General features: G+C 35.0%; 2 protein-coding genes and 1 pseudogene across 4 annotated transcripts in view; 1 reads left to right on the forward strand and 2 right to left on the reverse strand.

Moving 5' to 3' along the window:
- The window catches only part of LOC129238549 (PDF receptor), a 104512-nt gene extending 87572 nt beyond the window's left edge, over positions 1 to 16940 (reverse strand). For 2 of the 3 annotated variants that reach the window (XM_054873604.1, XM_054873608.1), the window contains exon 1: positions 9125 to 9484. The gene's annotated coding sequence lies outside the window, so the exon portion shown is untranslated. Of the gene's footprint in view, positions 1 to 9124; positions 9485 to 16642 lie in introns of those variants that run through there. The other variant, XM_054873605.1, reaches the window with a different exon arrangement.
- LOC129239878 (U2 spliceosomal RNA) lies at positions 1746 to 1929 on the reverse strand (annotated as a pseudogene).
- On the forward strand, positions 9499 to 10741 carry LOC129238550 (uncharacterized). The gene is made up of 2 exons (XM_054873609.1): positions 9499 to 9836; positions 9917 to 10741. The coding sequence occupies exons 1-2, from the start codon at positions 9787 to 9789 to the stop codon at positions 10236 to 10238; spliced, it is 372 nt and encodes a 123-aa protein (XP_054729584.1). The 5' UTR covers positions 9499 to 9786; the 3' UTR covers positions 10239 to 10741.
- Positions 16941 to 17952: the final 1012 nt, after the last annotated feature.

The raw sequence follows: 17952 nt of genomic DNA on the forward strand, positions 1-17952 counted from the left end.
TATATATAATTGGCGCGTACACCCTTTTTCGGTGTTTGGCCGAGCTCCTCCTCCTATTTGTGGGGCGTGTCTTGATGTTGTTCCACAAATGGAGGGACCTACAGTTTTAAGCCGACTCCGAACGGCAGATATTTTCTTTTTTATGAGGAGCTATTTCATGGCAGAAATACATTCGGAGGTTTTCCATTGCCTGCCAAGAGGCGACCGCTATTAGAAAAATATTTTTCTTAACTTTGGTGTTTCACCGAGATTCGAACCTACGTTCTCTTTGTGAATTCCGAATGGTAGTCACGCACCAACCCATTCCGCTACGGCGGCCGCCATAAACTTCTCATAAATTCCCGCTGCAACTAAAATATGTGCACCATGACAAAAAATTATTTAAATTCTATTCCTAAATGTGGGTAAATTCATAGCTAGTAAAAATGATCTGCAGATCTCTTTCTGTCTCTTATGGCTCAGCTTATCACTTTATTTGCCTACCAACTCTTGCCGGCAATCCACATAGTTTGCTTCTTGCTCGCTCTTCGTGATAGTAAGTAGGAGCTCAGAATATAAGAAAGTTTGGCTGGGCTGCTGCGGTCACACTATTAATATTGCCCATTGCATGCATACACATACATTTGTGGCAACATCTACAAGTGCCCTAAAGACCTCTTTCCTACTTTAAAAATGGACCGGTTAAATAGTCAAATGTCTCCAATAATTTCAGTCTTTCGTTTCAAAGGAAAAACTAAAATAATATTAGTTTTGAAAATTTGACACACATTTTTACATCCCTCTACATATTCCTCTCTCTGTATTTGCGAGCTACTAATGCTTCACATACAAATATTCATAGCAATCAGCTAACTTATCAGCAAGAAATTTTTGGATACTTCCTTTCTTAAAAAAAAAAAAAATACCAGTCTAACGGTTAGACTTGATAGAAGTGAAACCTTCCGTAAAACAAACTGAGAGAGAATAAGACGAAAGCAGCATTAGGAGCGGGATAATTATAGGTTCATTATAATATTGCTATAAAGTTCATATTTTATTTTCTTCATTTTATCATTATTCATCCTCAATGTTTTCAATTTCAACAAATGATACGAGTGGCTTATGATAGATAAAATATGATACAAATGCTTTGGTTTCGATGTTGTCAAAAAAAATACCCAAACGGACCGAAGAAACAGACTTACAAATTTCTTCCATTTTCGTCTACTTGTATTCATATAAAAATTTATGTCTCTTCCCACCAAAGCTAAATGTATTAGTATATTTTTTCTTGTATTTATTCAAGGCTGAAATCCAAAAAACTGTTTTCAATAAATAATCAGAAATGTCCTACAATGCAAATTTCAAAAAAAAAAAAATTTTATTTCTTGTGATTCGAACCAAGAATTTTGGATCGGAAGCTTACATTGCTAGCCGCTCGGCAATCGCGCCATACTGTCGGTGTTGGCCTAAAAGTTATTTAGTTCGTCGCTACGTTTATATGTAATTCGTTTCACTTTTTCCCAAATCACTCCCAACGATTCTAAAGAAGTTTTCACTTCAAAAATTAATGTACGAAATATTTATACCGATTCACTTAAACTGACTTTCAGTATCTAAACCAAAAAACTGTTCAATAAATAATCAGAAATGTCCTACAATGCAAATTTCAAAAAAAAAATTCCATTTTCGTCTACATGTATTCATATAAAAATTTATGGCTCTTCCCACCAAAGCTAAATGTATTAGTATATTTTTTCTTGTATTTATTCAAAGCCGAAATCCCGGCGGTACTGCAATACCGGGTCAACCCGTGGCAGAGAAGGAGCAAGCCCCTAAAACACTCCGCCCATTTCCAAAAATCAGTTTAACATTTGTTGTCCTCCGATGGAGGATCTATCAGATGTTAAGCTGATAACCACACTACCTAGTCAATACATTTTAAATAATAAACCTAATAAAACTTTTGAGAATTACACGCTCACAAAAATTATTTATATCAACATATAATATAACGCTTCGTAACTTCGGCGCGGTAGCCGAGCGACTAGCAATGTGAGCTTCCGATCCAAAATCCTTGGTTCAAATCACAATAAAAAATAAAAGTTATTTTTATTTATTTCGTCGCTGCTTTTATATCAACATATAATATAACGCTTCGTAGCCAAGTTGGTCGCTTTTTTCGTTTCACTTTTCCTCAAATCACTCCCAACGATTCTAAAGAAGTTTTCACTTCAAAAAAGTCTTTACATCCACGTGTGTGTAAAATAGTGTGTGGAAAAAATGTTCACATTAACTCCAGCAGTATTTGCTTTGCTGCCGGTAAACTATTCCACGCTTCCTTAAACTCTTGCGCATGTATTAGTGAGGTTTCTTGTGGGTCACAGTGATTTGTATCCCAAACTGTATTCGTCAACATAATAAGTGTTGAATTATGCGCCTTTAGAGCAATTTTGTTATAATGAATGCGGCAGCAGGTCCCCTAACAGTTTTGAGAAAATGGTAAAATTTGCTGTGCTGTTTTGTATGAATTGAAACTAAAAGTTGCTTCTTTCATAATTTGTAAATAGGAAATAGTGGGGGTTGAGTATTATGTGTAGGAATTTGTGTGCAGTGAATTAACAGAAAATAAGAGTTTCACCTCCGTAAAACTAGTTTCAGATGTGAAAGCGCGAGAAAACCGGAAGGTATATTAATGGAGTCTTTCCCTTCCTCTTGTCACTAATGTACACGGGAATGTTTAAATAAAACAAAACAGAGTTAAATTTCAGGCAAATATATTTTATCACCTTCAAAATATGACCTGTCTGAAGCAACACACATGTGCCAACGTTTAACCTAGTGCTCCATGCACCCCCGGTAGGCCGACGAAGGGATGTCCTTCAGCTCATTCGTTGCATTCTCTTTGATCTTCTTTATCGACTGAAATCTCCTTCAACTTGGGAAACAAAAAGAAATTGTGCGGGGCCATATCAGGTGAATACGGTGCTTATACGATGGTATTTACTTGGCGTTTGGTCAAATAATCCAGCACAATTTGGGCTCAGTGCGATGACGCGTTATCATCACGCAAAATTCAAGAATTGTTTGCTCACAATCCGGCCGTTTGCGACGTACAGTATCTCTCAAACGCTTCAAAACGGATAAATAATGTTCTTTATTGACTGTCTGGCCCAATGGAAGGTACTGATGGCACTACACCTTGGCAATCGAAGAAAACAGTGCGGCGTATGGTCGCTACCATTAGTAGACAAGAAAAATGAGCACAGCTGTGGCTTGTTTGGGCTTTAACTGATTGCGTTTTACTGTATTATGACATTTTCGGATATAGTTTTGAAAACAAAAATATAAATGTTAAAAAAAAAATAATACTAAAATATGCACTACAAATAAAAAGTAAGTACGTTCATATATAGAAATATACCTCACAGAAATAATTATATGTGCAAAGTTTTTTATATCGATATCTTTCTTGATAGTAACGGTACATTTTTGTTTGGTATGCCAAAGTCTGTATTTGCAGTCTAATTTGACTATTCGCTTGCAAAATTCTTGTTTAGTCATTATTCTTAGTACCGTTATTACAAATTTGTGTTACGAGATTTGGTTTTCATATGAAATAAGTATATGTGCAATCAGAGATCAGTATTGATTTGGCAATCATAGAGAGCAAGTTATCAAAAAATTTTGTGCATTTGCATTGGTATCATAAGGAAAAATGTAAGTAAAATAGATTACCTCTTTTGAACAAAGAATAATTAAATTATTGATATTATGATTTACTAAAATATATATATATATGTGTAGAATATATACTTACTAAAGGAAACTTTAAAAATATAAAAAAAAGTATTTTAATAAAAAAACTTAAAAAACAGAAAAACAAAACATTTTATTAAAAACTCACTTTTTCATTAATTAATATAAATAAAAATAAAAAAATAAAATGTGGCCATTATTATTTTACTTTTACTAAATATTTGCTTTTACTACGCAAACTTTTTCTGGACCACTTAAAACCAACGAACCAAACATATACAGTCTACTTACTCCTAACGGGCGCCTGATTGAATGGGTCATAAGTGGGAACGAATAATGTGTATATGGTTATGCCGAAACCAAAGCCCAATTACCACTGGAGGAGTCCAGGAGAGCCAAGAGTGGATAGCAGAAAATCGTCGAACATGCCTTTACCATTTATGCCTCTCATAAACAAACTAAACCTGCTTTATTGCGAAGTCCTGAACATATCTTCGAGGCGAGTGCACCGATATAAAAATGTTGTGAACGACTCATTGAATTATTAGCCTACAATCAATTTTCAAAATATATCGATCAAAATCAATTTGAAAACCAATCGGGTTTTAGAGACAAGCACTCATGAGAATCTGCCATTAATGAAGTTCTACATATATGAATGGAAAATGGATCAAAAATGGTTGTTGCTGTTTTTCTAGATTTTAAGAGAGCATTTGAAACTATAGATATATATATTTTAATTACTAAATTGGAATTGTATGGAATTAGAGGAAATTCACTCAATTGGTTTAAAGATTGTCTTAGTAATCGTAAGCAAGTAACAAGAATTAGTGAATCTATTTCAAATGAACAATCTAATAACCTAGGGGTACCTCCGGGCTCTATTCTTGGACCTTTGCTTTTTATTCTTTATATTAACGATTTGTCAAGTTGCTTAAAATATTGTCAAGCTAGATTATTTGCAGATGGTACTCTAGTCTATATCATTGCCAATTTGACTGATGAAGCGTCACAAAAATTAAATGAAGATTTAAATACACTTTGTAATACAATACATTATGTCAAAATAAACTTAAACTAAATGTAAACAAAACAAAGGTTATGACAATATCAAACAAAAACATTAAAAGAAATAATAAAAATATTTTTATCGAAGGATCTAGGCTTGATGTTGAATCTGAGATAAAATATCTAGGTGTAATTATTGACGACAAACTAAACTTTGATAAAAACACAAACAATATATGTAAGAAAGTTGGACATAAGTTATTGTTTAAAATAGCCTTAGAAATGAATTAAATACTAACCAAAAATTGTCACTTTATAAGTCAATAATTGAACCGCATTTAACATATTGTGCGTCAATTTTATTTATATCAAATTCAACAGATTTAAATAGACTTCACATTATTCAAAACAAATGCTTAAGACAAATATTAAGGGTTGATAATTTTACGGAAAGTCGATCAATGTTAAACGAATTAACACTTAAGTTTTGCAATTAATTACTTTTAGAACATTAATATTTATATATAAGATAATAAATTCTCAAGCTCCAAAATATTTGATTAATAAAATTAAATATAAACATGAAATTCAAAATATGAGATTAAGAAATTCGAGTGAAATATGTCCTTCTAAATCAAAAAAACAATGTAGCCAAAATTCATTATTCTATAAAGCTGCTAAGTTATTTAATTCACTACCACAAAATATTAAAAATCAAGAAACTTTGAAAAAAATTCAAAAATCATAAAAAACGTTTAATGCTGTAAATATGGAAATTTCTAAATAAAAAAAAATAATAATGATAATCGTTTAGGCAGTCCGCAAAATTTGAAAATTCGCCTTATTTTTTGAGTACACCTCGTATATAAGTATACTGCTAGATGGCATTTTTAACCCTTTAATGTCAAATGTTGCTTATAGGCAACATTATATATTTCTACGCGTAGTTTCTATAGTTGTTGTTATTTTTACTAACGGTTTTTTTTTACAGTAGCTAATGTGTGTGGGCATTTTCTTGAGAATTTATATTTAGAAAAGCTTAGCAGGTGTTCATTTGCGAGCTAGTTGAAGTGGTGTGCTGACGTGTGCAAAAAAAAGTGAAAATAATCGTTCTATAAAAATTCAAATAAAAACGTAATACGTAAGATTTTTTTATAAAAAGTGAATTTTATTATAAATAACAGGTAAGAAAATCAAATAAAGTTTACAAAACTAAAATAAAGTTTTTTGTTTTATGTGAGGAATTTCGCGAACACAATGTTGCTTATAGGCAACATTTGGCCATAATAGCAATAATATTTTTTATTTTATTCTTTTAGAAATGCGTCCAAAAGGTCTTACAGATCTAGAAATAAAACAGATAATAAACTTCGATTGGAATAATTCTGATGATGAAGAAGATGAGGAAGAAGAAGAAGAGTGATATGATTCGAATCTGGAGAAATTCATTGAAGAAACGATGGGTAAAGTAATGGAAAAGTTGAAATAAATTTGATAGACGGTATTGCTGGGAAAGATGAGCATGCTGATGAAGAAGTTGAAAATGTTGCGGACACACAAAACATCGCCGAGGTAAGTTCTGAAAAAATCAATGTGGAGAAATTGAGATGGAGGAACGCGAGCCTAACCGTTTTTGAAACTGCTTGGAAAAAAGATCAAGTTTGTCGAGAAGTCAAAGTGCCAATCAAATACTTCAATGAATTCTTCGATGATGAAATAATAAACAAGATTTGCAACGAAACAAATCTGTATTCAATGCAAACTAAAGGAGTAGAGCTAAACTGTTCGCCATTCGAAATTAGGCGACTCTTTGGTGTATTTCTTTATTTAGGCATTATACAAGTTCCAAATTTGAGAATGGCTTGGATGCCAAACTTCAGGTTAACAGCTGTTGCAGATTCTATTTCAAGAGTGCGTTTTGAGAAAATCAAAGAATCTTTCCACATAAATGATAATTCTCAACAGCCGGAGTGCGGATCAAATAATTTTGATAAACTCTATAAAATACGACCATTATTAAATAAAATGAAGGAAAACAGAATAGACCAGGAGGAATGCCAAAGTATTGACGAACAAATGATTAAATATAAAGGATGTCACAATTTGAAACAATACCTTCCAATGAAGCCCAATAAGTGGGGCTTTAAAATGTTTACGAGAGCTGGAGTTTCAGGTATCGTATATGATTTTGCTCTCTACGTAGGAGAAGGAGCATGCCCATCTTTTGGACTAGGGATATCATCAGATATAGTATTGCATTTAGCATCAACTGTTCCCTGAAATAAAAATTATAAATTGATTTTTGATAATTGGTTCGCTTCCATAAGCCTGATGATTGCGCTAAAGGAAAAAGATTTATTAGCAGCAGCAACAATACGAAGCAACCAGATGAAAAACTGTTGCCTTACGGATGAAAAGGAACTTATGAAAGAAGGTCGTGGTTCTTATGATTTTAAATATGAAGCAGCATATAATTTAGTTGCTTGCCGCTGGTACGACAACAAGAGCGTTCAACTGGTGTCAAACTATAATGTAGCTGAAAATCAAGTTTCAGAATGCAAACGCTGGTGTCGTAAGCAAAAAAAGTACATAAATATAGCTAGACCTGCTATTGTTGGCTGTTATAACAAGCATATGGGAGGCGTAGACCTAGCTGATATGTTGCTAGAGTTGTATACCTAAAATCAACCACCGTTCCAAGAAGTGGTATATGCGTATAGTGTACTGGTGTCTTAGCACAGCAGTAGTCAATAGCTGGTTGATGTATAGAAGGGACCTAAAAATCAAGCTGGGAAAACGAAACATATGTCATTGTTAAACTTTCAACTGATGATATCAAACGAGCTTTTACACGCGTCTGATAAACGCGCCAGTAAACCAACGCAGCTCTTACAAGCATAGACTCAGATTAATCATCACCGTCGTCTCCAGCACCATCAAATATTTCAAACGTTTCATCACAAGGCTCATCGAAATCTACAAAATGATCATATATATCTAAACCTCCAAAATTCATGCGCCTCGATCAAGTCGGTCATTGGGTTGAATGGGGAGCAAAGGGAAGGTGCAGGTTATGGCATACCGGGATTCCAAAATCCAAATGCTCAAAATGTAAGGTACATTTATGTTGTAACCCCCAAAAAAACTGTTTCGTTTCATACCATACATTAAAAGTTAATAAAACTAATAAAAAAATAAATAAATATCAATATTCCTTTGTGTTTTGAAATATACCACTATGGCTAAATGTTGCTTATAGGCAACTTCTCATAACTGTAAAACCAGAAGTCCTAGAGCCTTGAAATTGATATCAGTTCATATTTAGGACTCTAACATCAACCTAACGTAGTAAAAATATTTTTAACCGCGCCCACTTTAATTCTGTCATTAAAGGGTTAAGAACATCTTTTCTCACATATTATCGCTTCTACCCGGAGCATAGGGCGGAAAAGAAAATATGGTTTACCCAACAAACTTTTAAAATTTAAATAAAATATTTTCAATTTACAATAAATGTCTATAATTTTACTTTTATATTTTTTTTACAATTTTTATTTTGTAATTATTTAACTTTTACTAAGGAAATGTATGAAAATAAGTTTTAGTAAAAAATATATTACTAAACTTTATGGAACAAAATGAATCACCCTATCGGAATATTTATAATTTTTACAAATGGCGTTCTTAATATATGTAGGAAGTAAATCTTACGTAGCCGAATGGGTTTGCGCGTGACTAGCATTCGGTAGAGCCCGGGCTCGAAACCCACAGTAAAAAAGGTTTATTCTAAAAGCAGTCGTCCCTTGGCAGGCAATGGCAAACCTCCGAGTATGTTTGTTGGCCCGTTGGTCCCGCCATCTGTTGGAGGGATAGTCCGCCCAAATACCCAACAGAGGCTCCTTATTGGACCTTATCCTGTTAAGCATAACTTACGAAATAGGTATAGACACTTTGTGGGGCACATGGAAAAATATATCAAAAAATCAAGAGGGTTCCCATAAAGTATTACTTTGCGTAAAGGAAAAGTAAGTGCATTTACTTTCTCATATTTAGTGACAGAAAAGAGCAACACTTTTGTAATGTTTCTTATTAATAATTTTTGAACAACGAAAAAACGCAATTCTTCCCTTCACATATTTAATACTGGGGTCTATACGCACGGATTGGTACTCAATTATTCTTAGTACCCCCTCAAATTTTTTTGATTAACTTTTTCATGTGCTTCGCAAAAATGAAAGTTACCATATTTTACTAAAAACAATTTGTTCAAAAAATATATATGTATTTCAAATCGCTCTATTTATCGTTTTAATTATTCTAAGTTTACATTAAGGATATTTTTTAAATAATTTATTTTATTTTTTATAAGAAAACTCACCTCTGTGCATGAGACTTTTCCTGTATTGATTATTTTTGCAAAAGAATTTCACATTTTTTCTGAATAAAAAACATAAATTGTCAGAATTTTTACTTTTGATAAAAGGTAACTCAGCGCATTCATTATTCAAGATTACGCTTGTCTAGTAGTTTTTCACACCTTGAGAAAAGAATATTCAACACTCACTGACAGTTATTTCCAAAACAACACTACACTAATACCAGATAAAATTTTTTTAAAAATGTTTTTTGTAACAATTCCAGCTTGCACGTCGATTCAAGCGAAGCAATGCAGAGCTAAGAAAACGTCAAACGAATAGTTGCAACCGAAATCGAAGAAGCGAAAACGAAATTTTTGTGTATATGAGATGTGTATGAAGTGGTAGAGACGACCGCGAGCGTATCGAATGAACCGAACACCATCAGACACGCGTACGTTATGCCACACGGCGACAGGATGCAACGACTGTTCAGCTGTGAATGCGGGTAAACACGCACACACGCACACACACACTCACTCACTTATGAAAGAACCAAATACGAACGAAGTAGCGAAATAAATACACAAAGAAGTCGTACGGACGAAGTGCATGGAACCTTAGGGCACGTGAGAGCAAGTGAGCTGGATGGCGAGTGTGTGAGTGAGATGGCAGAGCTTTCGAAATGCAGTCTAAGCAACAACTGAATGGCGGGCAGGCGAAACATACTAACAAGTAAATACATATAGTATGTACTCTTGTGATTGCATGCGCACATGAAAGTAACGGTTGTTTGTATTTGTTTATAAATTGAGTGAGCTGATATGCTATGCCGGTAACAAACGGCGAGCGACAAACAACGAGCGACGAGTAACGAGTGTCATGGGCCGCGAAGCAAGCGGTGATGGACAGTGCAGACGGCAAAAGTTCTTGTTGTTGTTTGAGGCTGTATGGCAACAGCTGAGGCTGCTGGCGGGAGGTTGCGCGCATGGAAGGGAAATGGAACAGGCAGAAAATATGAGAATGCAAATAGAAATGAAAACACAGCAAAATAAAGCAGCTGACTGCGGCATCGTAGAGATGGGAAAATGGCGAGTGACGAGTAGATGGGGTGAGAGTAGGTGGGGGCTGTGGTAGGCTCGTCAGGGCGCGCATGTCCTTGCTGCACGTGACTTTTCCGACGACGCTGTAGCGAAATGGCATACTAAAGAGCGGAGGGAAAACATAGCAAAATAAAGAAGATGTAGAGAATGCGGTGGAATTAGGGCAAGGGAAATACGTGCGAGTGTGTGACTGCAAAAGAAAATGCATGTAAACAAATAAATTAAGCGAAAGCAAAATAAAATGGCATGTGAATTGGGAATAACAAAAACAAAGACAAACTTAAGCTTAGCTTACACCACAAGCGCAGCGCGATAGGGTGAGGAGCTAAGAAATATTTCAAGCGAGGTGATGTGGACGCTTAAGAATATTGTTTACCGCCTCAATGTGGCAATGTAGGCAATGTGGAAAATAGCAGCTAAAGGAGGATAAGTGGATACAGATAGGAATACAAAGGACCAAAAAAAGTGCAGCGACAGGCCACCACTAAGTGTCTCAGCGCCAATGTGTGTACGTTACGCTACCGGCCAACGCGTGTGTGTGTGGGTAGTTATGCCTTTGTATATCCAAAGGCATGTTTTGGTTCGCATACCACAAGCCACATGCATGTTGCACACCAATTGCAATACCATACAGCTCCCACAGTCGTTGTGGCCCCTACGCAACGTATACGTAGCTGAATGAGCGGCGGTGTGCAACATGCAGTAAAACAGCAGCTCACAGCATTGCTATCACCCACTCACACAGCAAAAAGTAAAGATATTTCGTTCAACGTTAAAATATTTAATGCAAATATGTAAATTTCGTTTCAATCGTCCCTTTTTTCGTTGCCATTAAAAAAATTTCATTGAAAAATTTCAAGTACACTCCACATAGAACCGCACGCGGAAGAAATGTGGGTACGCAATTGAAAAGCAAAATAAAAACGCTTGGCTGTTGTTCGCTGTATTTGCAGTTCAGTTATGGTAAACATGCAAGACCGCCGGGGGGTATGAGGAACATTTTTTTGTGCATAATTCGGTTAGTAGACTTGGAAGCGTAGGTTTGAATTTGGCGCTCACAGCAATAAACAAAATGAAAGCGGATACTGACATAAATTAAGTGCTTAGACTTTTGCGAGGGTGAAAAATTACAGCTGACTGCCGAGCATTTCAAAAGGTGACAACGGTGTCATTGAACGGATTGCGTTGAACTCTTCGAAATTTGTATGGATTTTTACTTAGTGAAGAAATTAATTACTTTGCTAGATAGGAAAAGCTTAATTGCTAAGGGAAGGGCCTGCAAATGTAGAAAATGAGTTGAAGATGAAAGAAATAAAATATTTGATTTCGTTTAAAATATTTAGTGCATCCCTTTTAGTTACAGAAAGAAACAGAGCTATCAGATTTCGACATCACATGGGACGGCGGAAAGACAACACCCCAAAAACCTTTTCGAGGCTCTATGCTCCCAAGCGCAGTGAACAAGGAAACAAAACAAAAGTGGCAGCTTAACCAATTTTAAGAACAGTCCAATGGTGTTTTATACTATTCTGTATTACTTCATGTAGCGGAGTGAAGAATGCCAAGCAAGTAACGAAGGTAATGTTGGGGGTAAGCTGGAGAGCTACTTATGTATGTCTTTGCCCAGGACTTTGCAGATCTTGACTACGCTGTTTTCGAACTGCATCCCTCCCCTTCGAAACAGCAAAATACGAATAGGACATGCAACTTACGTCTCCTTACAGTCTCTTGGAAACAATAGACCAGTTCTGTGAGAGAGTTATTTAGGTGCGATTTGATGTTGAAGCTATCGAATGCGAAAAATGTATTTGGTCTTATTTTTCAAAGCACTGTTTTAGCTGGTTTATTATCAATAGCTTTCTTAAAGTCAATTTTTCTCTGGCCCGAATTGGCAAAAAGGTTGGAAGTGTATTGAAAGTGCTAAGACTTTTGCAAAATAAAGCATTTACCAATTACAGAGAGTTTCTCCTTTTCTTTCAGCCCGACAACCTAAGCCAAAAGCGGTTCGTGTCATTTACAAATTAAATTTTAGACAACGTTCCTGAATGCTTTTTTCCCCTTGCAGGGAAGAGAAATTTGTCATAATAGAGAGTAGAAATTCAATGTGCCATGAAATATTCTAAAATCTGGCAAAAAGCAAAGAAATCAAAGGTAAAGTGAAATCATAAGGAAAGGAAAGCCTTCAAGGGGAGGTAAGGGAAATTTAGCCACTGACCTGTTTGCATTGAATGAGTTGAGCTTGAAAGGAATGGCGGCACATTTCAATTCATCCAAGATTGAAGTAAAACTTAGTAAGTGTTTTCAAGAAATAGTAACAAGACTTTGCACCTTACAATGAATAATGGAAAAGCAACCAAATAATAAAAACTCAACTTCAGCCGCATCAACTCAATCCAGTTCAACTTAGCCCATTTATGAAAAGTAGCGGAAATGTAATTGAAAATTACTTAGACGGCCGGTCTGCGAATAATGGACAGATGAATGGAGAGGAAAGAAATGGAAATGCACGAGCACTTGAAAAATAAACAAATGTTGTTGAGCGGTGAGCGCTCACGAAATTCGAAAGGGAAAAATGAATTAAATTTTAATTAAAAGCAGCAATATCAGATGCAGACCAACGCAACACACGTAAAACTGCTACATACCAGCCGTAAATGCGTGCATGTTATGTGTATTTGTTTGTGGGTACACTTAACTATCCTCACAGGGAAAACTTGAAGTAGAGAAAGAGTTTCTGGCCAAGTTTGAGCCATTTTGAACCATGTAGCCACTCATGTGGAAGTTATTTTATCGAGGTTTTCCTTTTGTTTGTCATTCCTTGGTAGCCGCTTGAATTGAAGCGTTAAGCTTTAGAGAATAAGTTCATTCTTATTTTATCATTACATTTCTTTGAAACAGGATTAAGATTACGATGCTTTACTCATGCTTTGGGTATCGATATCTGTTCTAGGAGTTCCATCTTTCACCCTAGATAATTGGATTAATATATGTGGTTGCTTTAAATAATAAAAATAAAATAAATAAAAATTAAATATCCTAATTTAAAACCTACTTATTGCCTCTGTAGACTTTGGTTGTAAATTTGATTAGGAATTGAAGTTAATGTGTAGCCCCAGATTTAGAAGTCTATGGCTCTATATTCAGACTGGAGAAAAAAGAAGAAAGAAATGCCATTCTTAAAGGTTGACTATACCATAACAGAAAAGCAAATAAAAAAGCCACTTTTAACAAATACGACGAATTTTTATACTCCCTCGCAAATATCAAACTTAGGACTGGCTGCATGATAGGTTAATGCTCTACTTTTTCTCGATTACTCGACTACTGAGGCAGCGTGAGCAGAGCTATCTAGAATACTGATTTCTAATTTCTCATATAGAGCATTTTAGAGCTCATCTGAAGAACTCAATGTTGGTTCCGAATAATTACAGAAGAATCGCAGCGATGGACAGCGGGCACTTTCTAATGCATCATCGTACAAATTCACCGTGAATGCAGAAGAGTAGCATTTAGCCATGGTACGAAATTGACTAAGAGTGAACCAGTTCGGTGTTACTGCATTTCCCTACAGGGATTCTGAATATTATTTAGCTAAATACATTTGATTTGCAGAAATGTAATAATTATTGTAATTGCTAGCAAGTAAATGATACAAGCTGAGTGAAGCGAGGTGAGTCGAGTCGAGTCAACTGCAGAAGCCGATTGTGGCGAGGGGAACAGCGTGAGCGAGTGAATGTACTAGCATTATTTTGCTTTGTAACTAGAAATAAAATAATTTTCACGCACACACATACACTTGCCTCTTGCTGCTGCGCTGCTGCCTTTGTGTCGCTGACGTATTCCCAGTGAACTGACTGTCATTTGTGCAGACGACAGAGGCAGAGAAAGAGTTTACAATAAAATCTTGCATTTACAGTGCGATACACACACATATATATTTATATTTTGTCCATATGCCATACATAACAAATACATATTAATCTCTTTTAAAACATTTTAGGTATTTATTAACTTCACTCAATTCGATTCACTAGACAGCCGTACAACTATTCGCCCATTCATGTCACATGCCATTTTTGTATCCTGGCTGAATGCGACTTGTGTGCGTGTGTGTGAAGAAAACAAGAAATTGAAGAGCTCGATTGCGTATAAAAGTGTCTGTGTGACTGTGTACCGGTGTGCGATGTACGTCGCTGTAGATGGTGCGCTGCAATTGATTTCTACTGCATTGTTGGATTTCAAAATTCAATTAGTGCGATTGATTTAATTGTTAGCCTGCAAGGTCTATGAAAGCTGTACAAATGATTAATGAAAATTCGGGCGGAAAACAAAGGCAAATAAATATGATTAGATTTTTAACTATTTATGAATTCGTAAATACATTTGCTTCATCGGAACTTATGCATGGATTCTAAAATAAAGAAAGAGAGTTAAGCGAAAAATGTACACGTAATTTGTTTCTTGTTTTTGTACTTTAGAAATATTGTCTCATTCCCATAAAGAAGGTTGTCGCGTTTAGAGGACAGAAGTACAGTTACTCGCTAATGTACTCGCTCGAGTGCTCTAAAACCTTCAGTAATAGTAGATATCAGCACAGTGGCTAAATATCTAGTAATAATATATCTTATAAAATATGAACATTTATCAAATCCGCGTAAGTCTGGCATCAAAGTAAAATTAAAGTCATTATAAGGCGGAATTTTTTAAAATTAAAAACAAAAATAAAAAAAGCTTAATATTTTCAATTTACAGCAAAAAATTTAGTTTATTTATTTTGTTTTTTATAGTTTTTTATGAAAGTTTCATATTATTTATCATCTCTGAGATGCCTACTACGCGCTTAGCAATCTTTAGTTTTCGTGCTTCAATAGCAACTCAAGTGAATCAATTTGGGCGTGTTTTTTTTTTTTGTTGTGAAAGAGTAAAAGGACTGCGTGCTGTTAAAGCGTCTTAGATCATTATTTGATAAATTCTTAATTATAACTGAACAAATTATTTGAATATTAAAAAAAAACAAGGAAACGTAGTAAAAACTGGTCAAGAAATGCTTTCGTTTGTTGCAGGCTGGAGTTTTTTTATTTCAAGCTCATTAAGTATAAAATTAAGTATTTGAAACACGGTTTGAAGTGAATTTTAGTTGTCTAATCTGACTTAAAATGCGCTTCCATGGTTTAGTTGTATTTTATGAGCAGCTTTTATATTACTCTAAAGAAAGCTCTTACATATTGAAAGCTCTAAACGTAGTTTGCGTATTTTTAATGAAATCCAGTATAATAAAGGCCCAGGAAAGTGACTTTTTACCACTTCAGTAAAATTAAAAGCGAGCTTTCCGTGCATAAACACATTTCAGAATCAATTTCATTTCATTCCTGGAACAAGCTTTCATATATTTAGAATTCTATACCTACATAGCTTTCATAGTTTAAAATTATTTAATATTTAACTTTGGCTCCTTAAACGCCCTTTGAGAAGAATACTAAACTTCCTCTTATGATTTGTGTAGTGCTTTGCTATTTTTTCCTAAAATACTGGGCTTCACTTCCAACTGTTGGACGTTTTAATGAGGTGGCTTGTGAAATCATTAGAAGCTTTTTCACCTGTGAGGAACAATTTTTTCCACTCAAATGCTTCACACCTGAGCAGTTTATAGATTGGTGCTAATAGTCAATATGGCACACAAAAGTGTATCCGGCCGCATTGGCTGTCATTCTTAGCGTTCGAGCTCCCACACTTCTAGTTCATGACGCACTCTATCAGTTCGCACATATCTGCGATTTTGATTCGCCTACTAATTTTTTATGTAAACAAATGTTGTCTTTCAGCGCTGTAGAGCATTTAGAAGATTGAACAAATAAATACTTTTATTTGCATATGTACAAATATGTGCATGTATGTGTGCAAAATAAGAAGAAAGTGCAAGTGATGGCTGTGGCTGGCAGCTGATTGATCAGAAATCGTAAAGCAACAAATTCGGCAGCTGGTTAGTACAATGGAAATGAATATTTGGGCCATTAAAAATTCGAAAGCAAATAAAGCAAATTACTTGTGAAAAATTTGGTCAATCAAACAAAAAAATTTTAATTAAAAAAAGAACAAAGAAAAGCGTTTAAGCACTTTTAGAAAAATAGTGCAGATATTTAGTCTGCGGAATTCAAAATCGTTGAATTTATAAATATCAGCCTTTATTAAATATTTTTTTTTTACTGAATGGTTGGCGTCTATCATTTTTGCGCGCTTCTTTGCAATTTTAAAATCTTTCTTTGCAGTTCATTATCAGCTTTGCAAATACAGTACAAGTTGAAGCAGATACTAGTTTTGCCCCCTCTTGCCTCTTGCCTAAGTGCTTGCTGGCATCGGATTGCATGCCTTCATTTCAATGTAATTTACAGAAAATTAGCTAATTTAATCTACGCTTAGAGCGTTGCTGGTGCTACTTACTGCATCCGTGTATGTGAGCTTGTGTGTACCATATGTAGTGGCTTGATAGTTTTCGAAAGAGTCGCAATTTACAAGTCGTGGCCCGCTAAGGCAAGCAATACTTTCTTTAACTAAATACTAAATACAAAAAAATGTATGCTGAATTTTAAGCTCTTCGCACTGACACCCTTTAGTATGTCTGTATGTACTTGTAGAATGTAGATGTGCACACTTAGTATTTCAGTTTATGATGCTTATTGCTTCTGGTTCACGGTTTATTATAATATGCAGCCCGTTAACTTAGTACCCAGCCGTACGCGCGTCGCTTTTGAAAGCTGTTGCGAGACTAAAAGTCGACTGGGCTGGAGCAGTCGGTCTTAGCTGGTGCCAGTGGAAGGCGGCTGCAATAGCAAACGTTGGTTGGGTTGGTGGGCGCAGGTGACGTTTCAGTGTGTTTGTGCCTCTCAGCAGTTGGAAGATTTCTTCTAAGATACTGTCTAGCTGTTGGAGGATTATGATAATGATGACGCTACGGATATACTTTTTTCACTTCCATTTTTATTTACTTGTATTATAGAATGTTGAACGAGGAGGTTAGGAAGATGCGTTTGAATGTGCGTGTGCGCTTCTGATTTTGCTGATAATGAAAAAAATCGCATTGTTACTGACATGCATTGATTAATATTAAACTTTGTTTATAAATATTTTACTAAAATATATGGAAATGAATGGTTCGAAGCGATCACTTTTATTTGCATTAGAATTTAATTTAATTTTAAACTTGCATGGAATTTTTCAGTAGTTCTCCCGAAATAAATTGAATTGGTTGTACGTGTGATGCAGGCACGCAGTCAGATTTAGTGGAAATTGTGCATAAGGCTGTTGAACTTGAGATAGATTTTCACTTATTACAATTTAAGGTTAAAATTTGATTAATCTTTTAATAAGATATAAAATTCCAGATTTATATTTTATTAAAATTTCGAACCGAGAAAGGAAGAAAAGTTAACCAAAAAATCCTATTTTCCAGAGCAGCTGCCATAAACCAAGTGAGCAGTTGGTATGATGGGCAAGCTGCCGCTTTTATAGATTTTTTTTTACAAAAATATACTCATTTCACTCTCAGCTATCGTTTCTCTCTAGAACATATTGCTGCCGTTCATTCATCCAATTGAATGCCCAAAAATGCCTTAGCTTCAACACAGGTGCAAAGTTCAAACTCCTTTGTTTCCACCGCTGGAAATGTAATTCTAAAAATTTCTTACTAAATAGTATGAAAAGATTTCAATTCTAAGTGATTTAATTTTAAATAATATAACAAAACTTTATCA

This window comes from Anastrepha obliqua, chromosome 2 (assembly GCF_027943255.1).
Source record: "Anastrepha obliqua isolate idAnaObli1 chromosome 2, idAnaObli1_1.0, whole genome shotgun sequence".
Taxonomy (NCBI): Eukaryota; Metazoa; Arthropoda; class Insecta; order Diptera; family Tephritidae; genus Anastrepha; species Anastrepha obliqua.